A 19568-nucleotide genomic window follows, 5' to 3' on the forward strand; every position below is an offset into this window, starting at 1 on the left:
ACATGGATGGAAAGGCGTGTGCATACAGCCCTGCAGCTGGTTAGATACAGCTCTTGGGTGATGCTATCGCTCAGGACCCACTACTTGATGGGTCCTGCTATCGCTGTTCTGTCATCATGGCGACGGCACGTATCTTGACGCCTTAAAGGTTCCCACCATGTAGGTATTTAAACCTTAATTGGTTCCCACAAATACACACACGTCACTGTTATTCACAAATTGTTTATAAAGAAGGTTACTAACAATATAGTGTCTTTCCCTGCTACCAATTTCCCTCTTATTAGGTATGAGGCATGTACGAGTATATGATTAGTGGAGTGGTAAACTGATAAATTAATCATCTCTCTCTCTCTCTCTCTCTCTCTCTCTCTCTCTCTCTCTCTCTCTCTCTCTCTCTCTCTCTCTCTCTCTGCGTATCTGATGCAACAAAAATATGAAAATACATCATCATCTGAATCATCACTGAATCCACTGAGTTCAATGAATAAATTACAGCCTGCAAGCCCTACAACTATACGGAGCGACACACACACACACACACACACACACACACACACACACACGGCCTTGCAAATAATAGTTTTAAAGAATATTTCATGGTAAGGGCAAACACCTAGAATAGATTTTTTGACGTTGCAGGTATGTCTATATTTGGCTGATGTAATAATGTGAGGAGTTGGTGGTGCAGGATAGATGGTATACCTGTAAAGATGTGAGGAAGTGTCTACGCTGCACATGTATGAGAATAGCTAGGCATGTATATATGTTACACGTATCATAACACTTTGAAATGAATTTGTTGGCCATGAAGTGAGGAGTAACGAACAGTACGCGGAGCAGGACGAGACCAGCCACCACAACAGGGCGAGGACACGCGTGAGGCACGTAGGTGAGCGTACGTCCTTTATTTGTACCCTTCCTGGTGATTTTAGTACAGGTAGCGTGTGAATAGTTAATCATAAGAAGACCAATTAACGTGTTCTCGGGTGGATTGGTGACTAGAGTGAGTGTAGCATTAATAGTTGCCTTGTGTCAGCTCTTAAGGTACCGGTGTTGGCTCAATGTGTATCTTATATAGATATTATCAAGGTGTACTCGTGTGTTGGTATTGGTGCTACCTTGGTAAAGGAGTGCCGCTGCGGGATCTCCCTCCAGAGCCAGTGCCTATGTGCCGGGGTGGATGCATGTGCTGTGCCCCAGTGTTGTGCTGCCAGCTGTCTGCTCTCTAGCTTCTCTCCCCACTTCCTACTCTCTCTCTCTCTCTCTCTCTCTCTCTCTCTCTCTCTCTCTCTCTCTCTCTCTCTCTCTCTCTCTCTCTCTCTCTCTCTCTTTCTCAAAACAGCCTCCCTGTGTTCACGACAGCATGGGATGTGTTGAGGTTTTTAAGTATGCCAGTAATCTTCAGTGTGCCTTGTACTGATACCTGGAGTACTTGGAGAGATGAGCAGTTGGGACGTGGAGGATACCAGATGGATTGTTCAGCTTATACTCTAGGCCTGTGTTCAGAAACGCTTTGCCCTCTCACCACTACTGTTTTCAAAGTCCACAGATGATTAGCTGGGTTCTCAAGACTGTTCTTCCTTTTAATAATGTAGAAATCTTGTAAATCTGTCACTATAGTCATAAAATCACCTGTCACTTAAAAATCCATGTAACTTCAACTAGAGCCTCTTGAAATTAGCAGAGGTGCAGGCAAAAGTTTTCAGAAACTGACATGCCTCACATGAGATGGAGCTGGTGTTATGAAGAAAAAGTTCACACTGAGAGAGGGTAGGTCTTTGGCCTTTGGGCTTGTTCTTGTTCTTGTTGTGAATTTGGGGGCCTTGCAGGCTGTGATGCCACAGCCTCCAGTGCCCCAAAGCTGCTGGTAGTGGGTAAGTTATCTGGTTAGATTCTGGTAAACTGTCCAGTTTTCTGGAGGAAGACCTTGGTGTGTTTGAGTGTCTTGAAGGCCAGACTGGGGTCTTGGGAACCACCCAGTAGGTCTAGTAATGGTCTGTAGATGTGGAGTGATGGCAGTGAGTGGAGGAGAGTAGTGCGGTGGGAGTGGTGGCAAGGGCAGTGTACCACCAGGTGTTCTGGAGTGCCTGGCTGTGTGGGGCATCAGGGACAGTGAGGGGTGTCTGTCAGGCCTAGCCTGTGTGTGTGGGCATTGAGGTGGCTGTGTCCTATCCTGAGTCTGATGAGTGCAGTGTCTAGGACACTTTTTGGGGAACGGTTCCACCATTGGTGTCGTTTGTCTTGTCTGATGTGCCCAAGTGTTGTGTACTGTAAGGTGTCTGTCAGGTGCCTTTCCCAGTGTAAGTTACAGTCTTTCCATAGGATGGGCAGTAGATCAGTGTGATCTGTGGGAAGGTCTATTGGAGAGGGGTGGGAGTGAGCCTCATTTGCCACACTGTCAGCCATGGTGTTGCTCACGATGCTGATGTGGGAGGGGACCCACCGAAGGTGGATGTCAGTATGTAAAGTGGACAGTTGATGTAACAGGTGGTGTATTCAAAGACAGAGAGAGTGGTGTGACTTGGGGGAGTGGCATTTAGTGAGTTGGAGGGCTTTGAAGGGATCTGTGAAAAGTGTTATTGAGCAAGGGGAGGTATGGCTGTTGGTGAAATTGAAGCCCTCCTTAATGGCAAACATTTCTGCCATAAGGATTGAGGAGGTGGCCAGCAACCTCCAGGCAGTAGCAAGGGATCTGCAGGGGATGTACACAGGACAGGAGGCAGGAACCATCACTATGTACATGTAGTATCACAACATATGACAACATAGTTTTGCAGCGTTGTCATTTAGGCCGAGCACCAGGGGTGCTTGTAGGTAGGTCAGAGAGAGGGGTGGCTCAGCCTCTTGAGGGACACTTCCACAATGGAAGCAACTCCCAAGTGCTCACATGTTCTTCATAGCCAGGAGAAAGAACTTATTTACAACAAGAATAAGTATTTTTAGAAGAGAAAGGCCAATAGAGATCCTATCATTGCATCCTCCAGAGTAATAGCTTGAACAGCCAAAGACATTAATATGTGTGAAACAACAGTGTGATGAATGTGCTCTGCTGCAAATTAAGATCATGCAAAATGATTACCACAAACAAATATGTAGAAAAATTATTTACACAGTATCATACAATACTGAAAGAGAGAGAGAGAGAGAGAGAGATGGCGGGGGGGAGCTAGGATGGCTGCTTGTCCTTTCCACCAAGATGTTAAACCAATAATTGGTCCTGTAGAGACACAGCATCACAGCTCATGGGGAATTCCCCTACTCGGTCAATGCCCAGTTGTTCTTCCAGGAGCAAAAACACTATAGTAGTCTAGCTTAGTAAACCATTAACACATCTTTCTATGTTCAACTATTACTGGTCACACTGCTGTATGTCGTGATGGTGCACTGGCAGAAGTTGTGGCTCCTGACTGGAGGTTGGTGATGTGTTGTAAATTTTTGTATTTATATCAATTTCCATTTGGAACACAATATCTTCCATGTTTTTGTTTTCTGTATAGCATATGAAAGTGACCTTGCCAGAGAAAATTAATATTTTCATGTAGCTATTACTCATAACTAGTCATGCCATAAAGGATTGCCAGGGCTGAAGTGGACGTTGGGCAGCCTTGCCCCTCCTATCCTACAGGACCAAGAACTGTATGAACAAGAATGCAATAGCAGGATAATTACAGCAGAACATGTTTTCATACTGAAATACTCATCTAGGCTTCATTTCCATCTGCAGGAGGAAATAGCAATATCACTGACAACAGAAGCAGGATGGGTGAACGCCTGCAGTCAGTGCCAGAGGTGGACCAAAAAACCTTCAGTAAGGAGGAGGAGAAGGTGCTGGAACTGTGGAAGAAGCTTGATGCATTTCATTCCAGCCTGAAGCAGAGCAAAGATCGGCCAAAGTAATTATTTGGAAAGTGTAGTTTTAAGGAGTAATGTTATCTAATTTTTTAATGGGAATACTATAATACTATAATGGGAATATTATTGTGCCTAGGTATGGAAGGGAAAAGAAGGAAAGCATAAGAATAGGAGATGAAAAAAACAAGATGTTTCAGTAGCAAATGGAAAGATTTAGAGAAGATATATGTACAAGAGTTTTGTATTCAGCTGTATCCAAACCTAGTTTGTTTGTTTTTTTATTTATTTTATTTTATTATTATTATTATTATTATTATTATTATTATTATTATTATTATTATTATTATTATTATTATTTATTTATTTTTTAATTTTTTAATTTTTAATTTTTTATTATATTTTTTTGTAAGTCTTTTAAATGAGAAAAATTCTGCATTAGTGAGGTATATATCTTGCCAATCTTGACTTGTTCTCTACCTCAGGTTCACCTTCTATGATGGCCCACCTTTTGCCACGGGATTGCCACACTATGGGCACATTCTGGCAGGTACCATCAAGGATGTGGTGACACGGTGGGCGCATCAAAATGGCTACCATGTGGAGAGACGCTTTGGCTGGGACACCCACGGCCTTCCTGTGGTGAGGGGAGCTGGGAGAACTAATGGAGAGATGGTGGAGAGGTAGAGAGATGGGTGGCTTAGAAAAGACTTGTTGTTTGGAACTGTGCTATCCATCATGTAAATTCTGTCACAGTTGTAATAACAATCATGCTGATATTGCCAGCCAAACCAGAGCTTAGTGCAGACAATAGGTGTGGAGGCAGGAATGCCAGCAAATGGGGTGTTAGTTAGCAGAAGAGGAAGACTCATACTCATTAACTCACAAATATTAGATTTACACTTTATTTATTTTTTTCCAGGCAATGCTACATGTGAGATACGGTCAGTGAACGCTGATCTTGCGTCATGGTGGCACGTGCTGCTCGGGAAGCATGCTTTACTTAAGACCTCCCAGCAAGCATAAAAAAATGGGCAGGGACAAATTTATTTATTGGCAACTCCAGTGCATCTTTCTCCCTTACTTATGCCCTTAGCAACAATGACCAGTATTGATTCCAGTGCATCTTTCTCCCTTACTTATGCCCTTAGCAACAATGACCAGTGTTGATTACTAGTCATTATTCATTGTGTCTTTGGTGACATGGAACTGGCTTTTTTCTTGGGTTCAAATACGTTATGTCCTGTTCATGCTGTAGTTTTTGTGGTGATGAGTATGTAACAGACAAGTCATGGTGATATCATTCAACCACAGATCTTCACATGTTGGGCTTGAATGGTGTCAGTGTAGCAAAACATTTGAATTAGAAAGCTCAAAATTTCCAGAACCTCGCACGAAAATTCATCAAGGGATGCAGTGAGGAATTATCTTTTCTTAGCTTCGGTGGTGGCATCCTCACTACTTCCCTTGAGCTGCCATGTTGTAAGAATTGCATTAGAGTTCAACTACCTTCATAGAAAAGCTAGAAGCCGTAGGGTAAAGATAAAGGAATGCCACCACCATGGTTGTGAAAAGACAGTTACTGCCTCTCTTGACAAATTTTTGTATGATGTTCTCAAAGTTTTGCATTTATAAATTCCTGTTTTGCTATATCAACACCATTCAAGCCTGACGTGAAAATTTATGATGGATTAATGTCACTGTGACGTCTACCTCACACTCGTCACTACAAACACCAGAGCATGAACATAACATAATGCACTTCATTCCAAGAAGAGAGCCAATCACATGTCACCAAAGACACAATGAACACTGACACTGGTGACCTGCTTAATACTGGTCATTGTTGCTATGGCCATGAGTGAGAAGGAAAGATCCACTTAAGATGCCAATGTCAATTTGTCCCAGCACAATTTTTATGCTTGGTGGGAGGCCTTAAAAAATGCACTCCCCAAGCAGCGTTTGCTACCACAACGCAAGATTGGCATTTGCTGACTGTGTGCATATATATATATATATATATATATATATATATATATATATATATATATATATATATATATATATATATATATATATATATATATATATATATATATATATATATATATATATATATATATATATATATATATATATATATATATATGTGTGTGTGTGTGTGTGTGTGTGTATCACCCATCACTAATCTGACATCATTGGAACCTGTAGAGAGGTTCGATTAGAATACATTTAATCCAACACTTTAACTCTTCATCCTACCTTTAAAATATCTTGTAAATCAGTACAAGTTGATTAGTATGTGGGGCTGTACCAATACCAATTTTTTCACTAATGCTGATACTTCGTTTCTGGCTGATATTGTTAGTATTAGTAGAGAGGATACTGCTAGCAAAGAAACTTACCTTTTTTTTTTTTTTGTGCGTGTGTGTTATAAACTGTTGAAGAGCTTATGATGTATAATTTACACTAGCATCACACAGACTTACTGCTGTCAAGTATTTTCCAGAAGTTCAACCTTATTTTTTATGGATAATGTAATGTTTGTGCTTTACACAGGAAGAAGCCTTTATTTTGTTCGCTGGAGCTATGACTGGAGCTAAAACTGAGCAGGTTTAATAATAAATGGAGAAAAAAAATGGGATGGCTGCCTTGTGTTTGGAAGTGATGCCAGCTGTTTATGCAGCAAGTAACTTCTTGTGATCTGTTTTGCTTTGTAATGCTTTCTAGGTCATCAACTTTTTGCTTCTGTTATTCTTGTACTCCTGTTTCACTGTTGCACTGTTTCCTCAATCCTCAATCAATCCAATTTTAGTTCCAAGTCATCATGATTCCACTTTCTGGTGGACAGTCTTTCTTTGTAACACTACACATCCACTCCACTACACTTCATTCAGTATTTCAGCTTCACATTATCATCTTTAACATCCAAAACATTGCATTGAAATACTGCATGTATCAGTTGATAAAACACTACCATAAGTGAGCAATTATAAAAAAAACTAAGAAATGTAGTAATACTACAATGGTAGAAGTACCAAAAGGCATAGATGTGCATCACCTCTGAAATAATTTGGTCTTTATAACTGTAGTTTGGTGCCAGTTGATTGGTGTTGCTAAATACACAATTGCATAACAGACACACCTAATGCCTTGCCCCATTACAGTGTATTATCCAGACTTAGTCAGTGCAAGTGTCATCCATCATAATTTTCTAATGATGATTTCCTTGAACTATTAATTGCTCCTTGTTACCCATCATAATTTTCCAGTGATGATTTCTATGGTACTACTAATTGATATTTGAGACATGCGTTTTTGAAAATTTCTTGCTTACCATCAAGGTGGTCCTGTTTGGTTTCAGGGTTTCTTGTGCCTCCGAATATATACCAGCTTGATGAATATACACACATGCACGCACTGTGAGTTGAAGTTGAATGTCAGGAAATAAATTGTCTGAGAAAAGCATATTCATAAAGCATAGATTGCTTACTAGCATAACAGTGGCTGTTAGATTAATACTTGAGGACATGTTGGCAGAATTAACAGTGCTGGTGCCACAACCAAGACTGGAATATGCAGTCATTATTTACTGAGTATTTGAAAAAGACATGTAAATAAGCTAGAATGGGCCAAAGACTGATCGCAAAACAAGTATCAGGCTTGTGAGGAATGTTCTGCTATACTTTAAGGTACTTGGAAAGCTAATGTTATTAATGGTTCTTTCTTTTAATGAAAGGAGGAAATTTCATAATGTTGAAATCAATAAATTTACTAGAATGAGTGACAAAGTTTATTGTTGAGAGCTGATGAAAAAGCAGAGTCAGTAATGTAAAAAAGATACACTAGCTATGCACATGCAGGAAAGAAATTAATCTTTCTAAACAGGAGCAATGTCACTTAATAGAAAAGTATTGTAGGTAGAGATCCATCAAGCTTAGAGCTCTTGGACTAGGTTGAATAAAATAGATCTGGAGGGTGGACAACACAAGCTTTCATCTAATCTTGTTTATTTTTATTTCATGTCTGTAAATTAACACACTGCTTCATTTGCTCACCTGCTCTTCCCTTCCCCCAACAGGAGTATGAAATAGACAAGACTCATGGCATCACAGGTCCAGAGGATGTGGCAGCAATAGGCATTAAGCAATACAATGAGCTGTGTCGGGGCATTGTGAGCCGTTATGCCAATGAGTGGGAGCAGATCATCACCCGCCTTGGACGGTGGATTGGTATGCCTCATTGTTTGGTGACAGTGATCATAGAGTTTTATCTGAAGTGCTTAAGTGAATTAATTTCTTCTATATTTTTATTTATCTATTTATTTATTATTATTTATTTTATTTATTTATTTATTTTATTTTATTTTTTTTTTACTCCTTCATAGAGTGATAAATGTGTAGAGTAGATGTTTCAATTATCCCTGAATTCTGCATTATTGTGAAGAATAGATTTTATTTTGTATCTCTCTCTCTCTCTCTCTCTCTCTCTCTCTCTCTCTCTCTCTCTCTCTCTCTCTCTCTCTCTCTCTCTCTCTCTCTCTCTCTCTCTCATACGTATGTTTTCTTCCTATTTCTCCTAGAATAATAAGGATGCAAGATAAATATTTATATTTTCTTTCATATGAACTTATCCATATGTACTCTTTTAAGCAGATATAGTGTTACTTTTTCTATCAGCTTGTGTTTAAGGAAGAGTGGAATCTTTTTTTTCAGTTTTTATTCCTGTCTTCATACTAGTGAACCTACTGCGTAGTATATTGATTTCATAATCTTCCCTCTCTCATAATAATTTTTGGCTGTGCCTTTGCCTGATGTCTTAATGTCTTTGTCTTGCCTCCTCCATCATGGCTTTCTTCTCTGCAGATTTTCATAATGACTACAAGACACTGTACCCATGGTTCATGGAGAGTGTATGGTGGGTGTTTGCACAGTTGTACCAGAAAGGTTTGGTGTATCGTGGCTTCAAGGTGATGCCTTTCTCCACTGCTTGCTCTACCCCACTCTCCAACTTTGAGGCTGGACAGAACTACAAGGACACCCAGGACCCCTCTGGTAGGAACTTACTTTGTGTAGACACCATGCAGGACATTGTTTTAACCACTTCACCTTTTTTTTTTTTTTTTTTTTTTTTTTTTTCAGATAGAAATAACGTGAGTAGAGGAATGCTCTTTCACAATAATGATAATGCTTAGTGGCTGCTTATAACATTGGAAAGTTAAAAAAAAACACAGAAGAGCTATTAAGTTTTATAAAAATGGTAAAGCTGAAGTATTGCATATGGACCCTATCAACTTTAAATTAATATATTTGTGTAGTTTAGCTTTACACCACATAAAATTTTTTTCTGGAACAATATGTTTACTGAGCAGTCTCTATTTACATCCATTTATGTCAACATGGATTGCTTACAGATGTTCCAGGTATGATTGGGATGAGATTGATTTGGGCTGCTTTGTTCAAGATATTACTGTTAGTATTTAGTAAGTTTCACAAATAATTTCCTTTGAATGTGACAGTTTTTAATCACCCTCTCTTTGTTCAGTGGTGGCCAGCTTCCCTGTGGTGGGCCAGGAAGGGGTGGCATTAGTGGCCTGGACCACCACTCCCTGGACACTGCCCTCCAACCTCGCTCTCTGTGTAAACCCTGAACTTGACTATGTAAAGGTCCAGGGAAAGGTGAGCAGGATGTAGCAAGGAGGGTAATGGATAAAAGAGAAATTAGAAGAAACTTGATGCACTAAGATAGTTAGATTGGTGTTTGATGCATCACAGTATTATGAATTTTTTTTTAAAGTAAAGGAGTCCTAAAGATGTAAGGATGTAAAGAAAACAAATAGATTTCAGACAGAAACTAACTAGGCTTAGTTGGGTATGTAAGATGAGAAGGCTGTGAGCATTTTCAGTAATGAACAAAATCAGGAATTCCATAGACACCGGTGAATGTCAACCATTTTAATGTAGGGTCAGTCTAGCCAGATAAACCTTGAGGAGTTGCATATATTCTGAAGCTTCCCTGGTGCACCATAAGTCTGCTCTCAAGGGCATACACAAACATGTCAGCACACACACATACAATTCAAAAGCAGAGAAATACATTGAAAGCAAACAAAGAAAATGAGGAAAATTAAATATATGGTGGATAGATGAGGTTAGAGAAACAAATAAAGATCTAGCAGGATGTTCCTTAATCTATACCTTTCTTTAGCTAAACTGCTAAATATAATAGGTATTTTAATTCTATAACTCTCCTTTAATATTTCATCCCCCACCAGACTGAGGATCGGCCAGGTATCTATATCATGATGGAGGCACGACTCTGCCAGATCTTCAAGAGTGAAGGACAGTATGAAGTGCTGGAAAAATTCAAGGGCCGGGAGCTGGAGGGAATGCGCTACCAGCCTCTCTTTGATTACTTTCAGCATGTGAGTCTCCAAAGAGTGTTCTGACAATTTCATTGAGCCTCATATTCATGTCTAGATGTATGTACGGTAATATTCCAGAGATTTCAATTACAGATACACCAGATATTCATTGGCTCTCTTGGTTCCAAAGCCTTGCTGGAGTAATAAGTTTTTTGAGTCTAATCTCATGATAATTCATCAACAAATCTCAAATCAATTAATCAAAGCATCTCTCTCTCTCTCTCTCTCTCTCTCTCTCTCTCTCTCTCTCTCTCTCTCTCTCTCTCTCTCTCTCTCTCTCTCTCTCTCTCTCTCTCTCTCTCCACAAAACACACTTATAAATACTTTGTCCTCTGTAATCCCTGTGTTCCTCCTCCCCAGAGGGCTTCACGTGGTGCATTCCGGGTCCTGTGTGATGGATACGTGAGCAGTGAGTCAGGAACAGGTGTGGTACACCAGGCACCGTACTTTGGTGAAGATGATTTCCGAGTTTGCCTTGGCTATGGCATCATTGACCGTGATGATGAGGAGCCCATCTGCCCTGTGGATGATGCTGGACGGTTCACTCCTGCTGTCAGAGACTTCCAGGGGAAGCATGTAAAGGAAGCAGACCCAGCTATCTTGAAGGAGCTGCAGATGCATGGTCGGATAGTGGTGGCTGAGACAGTTTACCATAGCTACCCATTCTGCTGGCGGTCAGACACGCCACTTATCTATCGTGCAGTGCCATCTTGGTTCATTAGGGTGGAGCAAATGCAGGATAAGCTGCTGGAGGCCAATGAGAAGACATACTGGGTTCCTGGTTTTGTCAAGGAAAAAAGGTGCTGTGAAATGCTTGGTTGTAGTACTAGTGAAATAATCTGCACATTTCTACCCCCCACTAGTACTAGTGGGGGGTAGAAATGTGCAGATTATTTTTAACATGCAAAGAATTATACTTCCTAATAGTTCATAAACATTTAGTGTAATAGGTAGATAACCAAAAGAGTTGACTGAGACTGATAGCCTGATTAAAGAGTGGTGGATAAACACTTGAAAGTAGATATAAAGCAGATAGTCTTATTGATTAGCAGTGTGTGTGTGTGTGTGTGTGTGTGTGTGTGTGTGTGTGTGTGTGTGTGTGTGTGTGTGTGTGTGTGTGTGTGTGTGAGAGTGAATAAGAGATATTAGATTTGATTTTTATCTTGTACTCCTTATATCTTGGTTAAATCATTCTGCAGATCTTAATTCTTATGGCTTCCTTGTGTGTGTGTGTGTGTTGTTCATACATACTCATTTATTTATTTATGTAATGTAAAGGAGTGAATTTCCCTTGCAGATTTGCCAACTGGCTGAGGGAGGCACGTGACTGGGCTATAAGCCGTAACAGGTATTGGGGCACCCCAATTCCCTTATGGACCTCAGAAGACTTCTCTGAGGTATGCAAATGCAGGTCTCAAGGTGTCTGAAATCACTCAGATGTTGTCATACATATAATTCAATACAATACATTCAATTGCTGTCACACCTTTACTGGTTTTCAAGTGAACTTCCTAAAATCACCCCTTTTTTTTATTCCTTTATTCCCCGTCCCATACTTATAAACATTTAAACTTACTCTGGAGATTTTCAGAAATGCATCACAAAGAAGCAATTTATGGTGTGGCATGCATGCTTCATGTCCAGTCAGTTTAATATCATTGACTGACCCCATGCCTTACTTCTTAATTTTAGGAATCACTTGGAATTTTTTTACTGTGCCTAATTCATGTTTTCAGTCTATTTTCTTTCTTGAAAAACATAATGTATTCTACGAGTACAAGACTAAAGCAATCCCAAATGGAAGTGGTCAATAAAGAAGAAAATTGTTATTCACATTAAAGAAGGTACATTTTAGATTTTGAATTCTTTGTACACAGGTGGTATGTGTGAGCAGTGTGGAGGAGTTGGAGAGACTAACAGGGGAGAAGGTGACTGACTTGCATCGGGATAACATTGATCACCTGACCATCCCCTCAGCTCGTCCTGGACAGCCTCCTCTCAAACGTGTCACTGAAGTGTTCGATTGCTGGTTTGAGTCTGGTTCCATGCCTTATGCACAGGTGAGGATGCAGACTTATAAACACACACACACACACACACACACACACACACACACACACACACACACACACACACACACACACACACACACACACACACATTAAACATAGGCAGTGACATCAACCAGGGAAGATGGCATCTGGCATAAATCCCACTGTTGAGAAGAAATATGTAGCTCAGCAGCGATGATAAAGGCATGGAAGGAAGAGAGATGGGTGGTGATAATATAAAAAAAGATATACAGTGATATAATAGAGATGAAGAAGAACTGAGAGAAGAGGTGTCAAAAATAGTGGACTAAACAAGAAGTACTATGAAGGAAGTGAACAAAGAGTTAATGAAAGCTGTATGAGAAAGGGAAACAATTATTGCTCACTTTCCTTTCTCACTTCCCCAGGTTCACTATCCCTTTGAGCGGCGGCGAGAGTTTGAGGACTGCTTCCCTGCAGACTTCATAGCTGAAGGTATTGATCAGACAAGAGGTTGGTTTTACACACTGCTGGTGCTTTCCACAGCACTATTTGGCAAACCACCCTTTAAGAACCTCATAGCCAATGGGCTGGTACTGGCTGAGGATGGACAGAAGATGAGCAAGCGCAAGAAGAATTACCCTGATCCCATGGAAATTGTACAAGAATATGGTGCAGATGCACTGCGTCTGTATCTTACCAACAGGTGAGTTGGTTGGCAGGGTGGTGGTGGTGGGGAGAGGAGAAAAATGGAATTGAGATGTAGAGGTGAGGGAAATTATAAAGGGAAAGGACTATGACTGCACTGATACAGCTTTGTAAGGCACTGAATATATTACTCAGGCTGATCCATAGGAATGTATAATATCCTTTTTTCTGATTGGTGGTGATGATGGTGAACCTCTCTCTCTCTCTCTCTCTCTCTCTCTCTCTCTCTCTCTCTCTCTCTCTCTCTCTCTCTCTCTCTCTCTCTCTCTCTCTCTCTCTCTCTCTCTCTCTCTCTCTCTCTCTCACCATGGTAATTAGTAATATTACTTGTTGCTTATTAAGTAGAACCCAGTTAACTGATTGGAAATTTTCATATCAAGGCTGCTAATCCTCTCAGCACCTTCCTTTGAACCTCAGGCTCACAAATCATGTTTAGTAAGTTCATAGAGCCCTTCTGGGACAGATTTCCCAACATTTGAGATTCAAGGCATACTTTCTGATATTTTGATGAAATAGCTGCTAAAGTCCATTCCTTTCTCTCACTCATTGTTGCTCTCTCAAACTAAACTCCATTCTGTATCTCGTATCCTCTGCTTCCACAATACAATCCTATTGATGTAATGTTGAATGTCAGTCAGTCAATCTCTTCTTTCAGTCCTGCCGTTCGTGGGGACAATCTACGCTTCAAGAAGAGTGAAGTTTTTGGGCTGTTGAAGGAGGTGTTTGTTCCATGGCTGAATGCCTACCGGTTCTTTGTGCAGCAGGTGGAGAGGTAAGACTGTCTATTTACCTATTTGCACTTTTAGTATGCAGGGCTGGAGCTACACTTGTGTGGTCCTGCTTCAGAATCAACATTTGTCTAGTTTGTAATTTAGGTGATGTGGATCCCTTGCCTCTATCAGCTCTTCTTGTCTTTTTTCTTGTGTCTCTGTTTTTGTGGAAGAAACTACATACCTATTTTTAAGATAATTTAAACATTTAATCTTCCTCAACCTTTCATGTATCATCTCAAGTTCTTACATTCTCTTAATCTTCTCAACCTTTCATGTATCATCTCAAGTTCTTACATTCTCTTATCCCTTCAGTAATGCATATTTTGTATCTAAGGGCTTGCCCTGTCATTATAACAAATACACTGGGAGGAAAAGTTTTTTAGGCATCAAAATATATTCCCTTTTTTTATATTGATAGATCAGTTTCTTTAATGATTTTTTTTATTTCATAAGATCTAGAAATTTAGAAATTTTGTGAAAAAAATGTAGTATTTTCTTTAAAAACATCTGGTGTGACCACAAAAAAAAAATGCATATTTGTTTTTATCCAGTTAGTAATTCTCCCTTCTCCCTTTTCTTTTTTTCAGTTGTAGATTTTTTTTATGCATTCCTTATAGGTTAGGTTTTCCAATTCTGGCACATTCTTACTTGCTATTTTTATTTGTTGTGTCTAAGTTCTTGATATATTTCATTTCTGGTGAAGGGACCATGCAACTTCATCATATTTTCGTTTTTCACGTAATCATTGTTGTGATTATTTTCATCATGTTTTCATTTAGGTTTTTACTATTTATTTATTTATTTATTTTTATTTTTTTATTTGTTTTATTTTTTTGTGTGTGTGTATGTGTGTGTTCAATTTCTTGGTGTGTTTTGTTTCTGGTGAAGGGATTATGCAGCTTCAGTATCTGTATGTATTCCTATTTTCATGTAAATATTGTGATGAATTTTTCCCATCATGTCCTGGTCCAAGAAATGAAAGGCCATCCTTGATTTCCCTAATATCTTATATGTATTTCCAGTTATCTTGGTTATGTTCACTATCTCATATTTTGTTCCCCATCACTATAGTACACTCTGTCTCTTATGAATGTGAATCCTAAATGTACAATTGCAAAAGAATGTGAGAGGTATTAATATGTCAACTAAATTCAGACTAGTTTGTCATTATGATCTGTATTTTCTGGCTTTGTACTAGTGTATTCATGTGTATTTTGTACATATACTATTAAGTTATTGGAAATATATTGTGGCCTGCCTGTGACATGATCATAGGAGAGGCAGGGAGGCACAAGTTGTAAAGTTGTTGTTTGCAGGTCCTATCCTGAAACCTAATGTCATTCTTCGTATCTTCCCTGATGTTGCTTTGTTATTTGCCCAACTTCTTCATCTCCTCTAACACAGTAGGTGATCTGTCTTACTGATATGTTTTGCTATTCTCTGTCTTTCCACTTAGGTATGAGAAGGAGGAGGGAGAAAGCTTCTGGTTCAAAGGAGAAGCATCAGTGGGCCGGTCAACCAACGTGATGGATCGCTGGATCCTTTCCTTCACCCAGTCACTTCTTGCTGCAGTGCACCGGGAGATGAATGCTTACCGCCTCTACAATGTCACGCCGCGCCTTGTCAAATTTGTTGACAACCTTACGAACTGGTATGTGAGGTTCAATCGACGACGATTGAAGGGTGACGGAGGGAGGGAGGACTGTCTGTGTGCGCTGGAGACTCTGTGTGCTGTGTTGCTGTCCATGATCAGGGTGATGGCGCCCTTCACACCCTTCATCACGGAGACCATGTACCAGAACATCAAGAACGTGGTGGAGCCTGGTGCCTTTGGACAGGTGAGTTGGGAGGGAAAATAGTACAAGGCATTAAATCAGTAATGGGAGGAAAGGAAGTAAATTGTTAAATAATTACTTGGAAAGACAGATTTCTTATACATCATATTTACTGGTGTATAACAAGCAGACTTTTACTCCATACTTAAAGAACCACAGTACTTGCAATAGGATGCAGTAGCTTGTTCCTTGTTCAGGTTAGAGTGGAGCCAGAAGGACTTATGGGTATTTGTGAAAGCAGTGAGCCTTTGCTTTCTTTTATTATTGGTGTGCTTGATTGGTAATCATCTTTCACTCCAAATTTTGCATGTTCTAAGTATTGAACACCTAGTAGTATAACTTCTTATATGAAAATCTATAAGAAATTAGTGATTTTATTATTTTATTTTATTTTATTTATTTATTTTTTTATCAAATTAACAAACTAACCAAATACTGTACCGATAATACTGATTTAAGTGCCTATACCCATAGAACTACATTAATGTGGCTTATGTGCACAGCTGTTCAGAGAGGAGTTGAATGTGCTTGATTTTGATTGGCAAAATTTAGAGAAGCCACTGCTCTTGAATGAAAAGTTGTGTGCATACTTGGTCATATCTAAGTAGTTTACATATTCATTCATATGAAACATTCATTGGTATTGTAGTTGTAGCAGTCTAGTACTGCATTAAACCCACTGTTGCTTCTCTTCCCCAGTGTGATACAGGATCAGTTCACTACCTGAGTGTGCCTCAGCCAATCGAGGCACTGATAAGTCCCAAGACAGAAGCAAGTGTCACTCTTCTACAAAGTGTGGTGGAGCTTGGACGCTACCTTCGAGACCGCCACAATTTGCCTCTTAAGTATCCACTGCAGGAGGTAGTGGTTGTGGTGCAGGGAGGAGAGAGTGCCCTGCATTCCTTGCTGAGCCTTGAAGACTACATCAAAGAAGAGCTTAATGTTCGGCGCCTCACTACCTCCACCGATCGCTCTCGCTACGGTGTCACCCTCACTGCAGACATAAACTTCCGCAGCCTTGGGGCACGTCTGAAGGGAGATGTAAAGGCAGTACAGCGAGTGGTGTGTGGGTTGTCTGATGCAGAGGTGCAGGGAATGCTAGAGCGTGGCAGCCTGGAGGTCCTCGGCCATACACTGCTACCTGATGATGTAGTGGTCAAGTATGGATTTACAGGCAAGGGGGGCCACTATGAAGCCCATGCTGACCAGAGTGCCCTGGTTCTGCTAGATACCACACCATCAGAGGAGTTATTGGCTGAAGGTCTGGCCAGAGAGGTGGTCAATCGTATCCAGCGCCTCCGCAAGAAGGCCCGCCTTGTACCCACTGATGAGGTGACTGTGTGGCTTGCTGTGGATGATCCAAAGTCTCAATTAGGTCTTATATTGGACTCCCATAAGCAGTTCATTGAGATGACTTCTCGTACCCCTTGCAGACTTGGAAAATTTGAGGCTGGGATGGGTGAGGTTGTTATTCAGGATGATTGTCCTGTGAAGGAGAGCATGCTTAGTCTGACCATCACCCATGGCTTCGAAGGAAGTAAAATTGGGGGCACACCAGACTCAGGGATGACACCTGTGACAGCAGCACCCATATCTGTGGCTGGGGTTAAGGGTGGGCCAGTCTGCCCCTGGGTTAATGTGGTGCTGGATGGCACTCCCCGTCATGGTACTGCCAGCTGCAGTGCCACTTTACTATTGGAAAATCCTGTTGGTCATCCAGTTGTCACTTCAACTGCTCAGCTGCTGGAGGAAGCTCGCTCTGTATTTGGGTTCCCAGCTGGACAGGCTCGCCTCTTTGTGGAGCGGCAGCCTCTCTCTCCCAATGCTCCAGCTACTACTGTGGCGGGGAAGACACTTGTCATTACTTATGGTCGAGAAAAGGTGCCTGCTGCAACTTCTGCCCTTAAGCCTTATAGCAGGTGTGTATATACACGAATGTATTCATGCAGCTTTATTGTAAGGAACCTGATCTATGCATATGATAATCTGTCTCCTTACCTTCTTTTACCTGTATCTATCTTGAAATCATGAATGTTCCTTGCCACCATTTCATTCCATTAATAACCTTGAGTTACTTAGTCACTTACTTCATATTTGTGTTTCCTTTTCCTCCATTTTGCTAACTTCCCTCTCAGATCTTTATTGTTCTTCATCTCTTAAAATGTCATTTTTTGGCTGTGGCTCCACAATTGCATCTAACAATTTCTTCTCATTGTCATCTCAGCTACCCATTCGTGATCTTCCCCTTAACCCAACACCTTCACATCTGGTGAAGTATTTTCTTCATCAGTTATTCTTTTTCCACCCTCTCAACAGCTCAGGCCGTCATAATATTCCCTTCTTTGCTCAGTTAGCCCTTACTTATTTATTTATTTTTCATAGTGTTTGTTTACACTTCTTCATTTTCTCTTTCTGTCCATATAAGTTTCCCAGGATCATCACTGCCATTGTATTCAATCTCTTCTCCTCTACTCTCAGCTTCTATGTTCCAGTGCTTTTGATACCACTGCATGTACATTTCTCTTTTACTTTTATTTTTAGGTTCCATGTTCTAGTACTGTTGATTCCAATACAATCTCATACAATTTTTTCTTTGCATTCATTCCAAGTGACCTGCATGTAAACACTTTATTCCTTCCCCCTCCATACCTCTCTTACTTATTTATTCTCAAATATGTGAAAACTCCAAGATCTTTACTGTTAACCATAATATTGGGACTCAATATCCATTCTTGATTTGTGTACTATTACAGTGGTAATTATGCTATTGTGGAAAGAAAATTTATTCAGATTTTGATCATGTTAGTCAATATGAATGAAGTTTGTGTGTGTGTGTTGTGTACTTAAAGGGTACCTCATGCATACCGAGTTCTTTACTGATGCATAGTATTGTACATTCATGCATTCAAGAAATTCAAGAAATCTCTTGTATAGTTTAATTATGCTGAAAAATATGCCTCATACATAATCAATTACATTGCCTCATTTCTCTTTCCCATGTTATCTTCATTCTGGATTCTTTCCTCATCCCAAGGTACCTCAACGTGGAATGTGGAAGCACTGGCAATGGGCTGCGGGGATGTGTGTTGCTGGAGAACCCATGTGGTGGTGGGCTTGTGTCCCAGCATGCCCTCACTGCTCTCCTCCAAAAGATCTTTAATCTTCATTCCAGCACTGCTTCACCTTCTCTCTTTGCTGATAAGGCCAAGAAATCACCACTCAGCCTTGATGCACTGGCTGGGCTGAGTGGCAGTACTGTCTATGTTTGATTCTAAGAAAGAGTAGAAGGAGTTGATAAGAAAAACTTAAGATTGAATTTGAGATCCATTTGAATTAAATGGGTTTCAAGCACCAAGCCAATAATTGAGTATTAGATGAATAATCTGAAGCTGGGACAGGGACATGATATTAGATATAGAGATAAAAGAGTTGCCAAGAAAATTGTCCAGACTTGGTATATGAGAGATTTGAAGGGAACATAAGACTTTAGTATAGTGTGCTAATGTTGCAGAGTAATGAAGACATGACACATTGTCATGAAACAATGACACTGAGCAGAATGGGAAAGATTAATTAAATTATATAGGTGAGCATCGTATACAAATATTAGCTGAAACTGTTTCCTATCTGATTGGGATGAACCACAGTGCACCATGGTAAGATGGAAAGGTTTGGTGTAGCAGTTTGCTCCAAGCAATTGCCTCTTTTCTCAGAAGCAAGTCTTAAAACATAGCTATGTATAATTTTGTTATTAGGTGTATTAATATTTAAATAGTTTTTGCTATCTGTTGATTACTGTTTGTTTGTAATTTCTATACCCACTGTGCTTTCTGGGAATAACTGAAAATATAATATTACTCTTTTGATGTTCTATTGACGTATGCCATACTGTTCCATTTAACCCATGCAGTGCCTGGTGTGCAAATTTTATGTACCACAGTAGTGTCAA

The 19568-nt window shown here is 40.1% G+C and overlaps 1 protein-coding gene across 5 annotated transcripts; it reads left to right on the forward strand.

Moving 5' to 3' along the window:
* The first annotated feature begins 716 nt into the window (after positions 1-716).
* Positions 717-19483, forward strand: LOC135107661 (isoleucine--tRNA ligase, cytoplasmic-like). 5 transcript variants are annotated; one of them, XM_064017772.1, is made up of 15 exons: positions 717-885; positions 3725-3893; positions 4335-4491; positions 7931-8081; positions 8715-8903; positions 9394-9527; positions 10124-10273; positions 10634-11073; positions 11571-11670; positions 12151-12333; positions 12732-13009; positions 13667-13783; positions 15241-15622; positions 16319-17538; positions 18654-19483. In XM_064017772.1, the coding sequence occupies exons 2-15, from the start codon at positions 3760-3762 to the stop codon at positions 18886-18888; spliced, it is 3870 nt and encodes a 1289-aa protein (XP_063873842.1). In that variant the 5' UTR covers positions 717-885; positions 3725-3759; the 3' UTR covers positions 18889-19483. The 5 variants fall into 5 exon arrangements, with proteins under 5 accessions (XP_063873842.1, XP_063873843.1, XP_063873841.1 ...); XM_064017773.1 differs by having other exon boundaries at positions 717-881; XM_064017771.1 differs by having other exon boundaries at positions 718-889.
* The last annotated feature ends 85 nt before the right edge of the window (positions 19484-19568 follow it).

The sequence above is a fragment of the Scylla paramamosain genome, chromosome 15, assembly GCF_035594125.1.
Source record: "Scylla paramamosain isolate STU-SP2022 chromosome 15, ASM3559412v1, whole genome shotgun sequence".
In the NCBI taxonomy this organism is placed as follows: domain Eukaryota; kingdom Metazoa; phylum Arthropoda; class Malacostraca; order Decapoda; family Portunidae; genus Scylla; species Scylla paramamosain.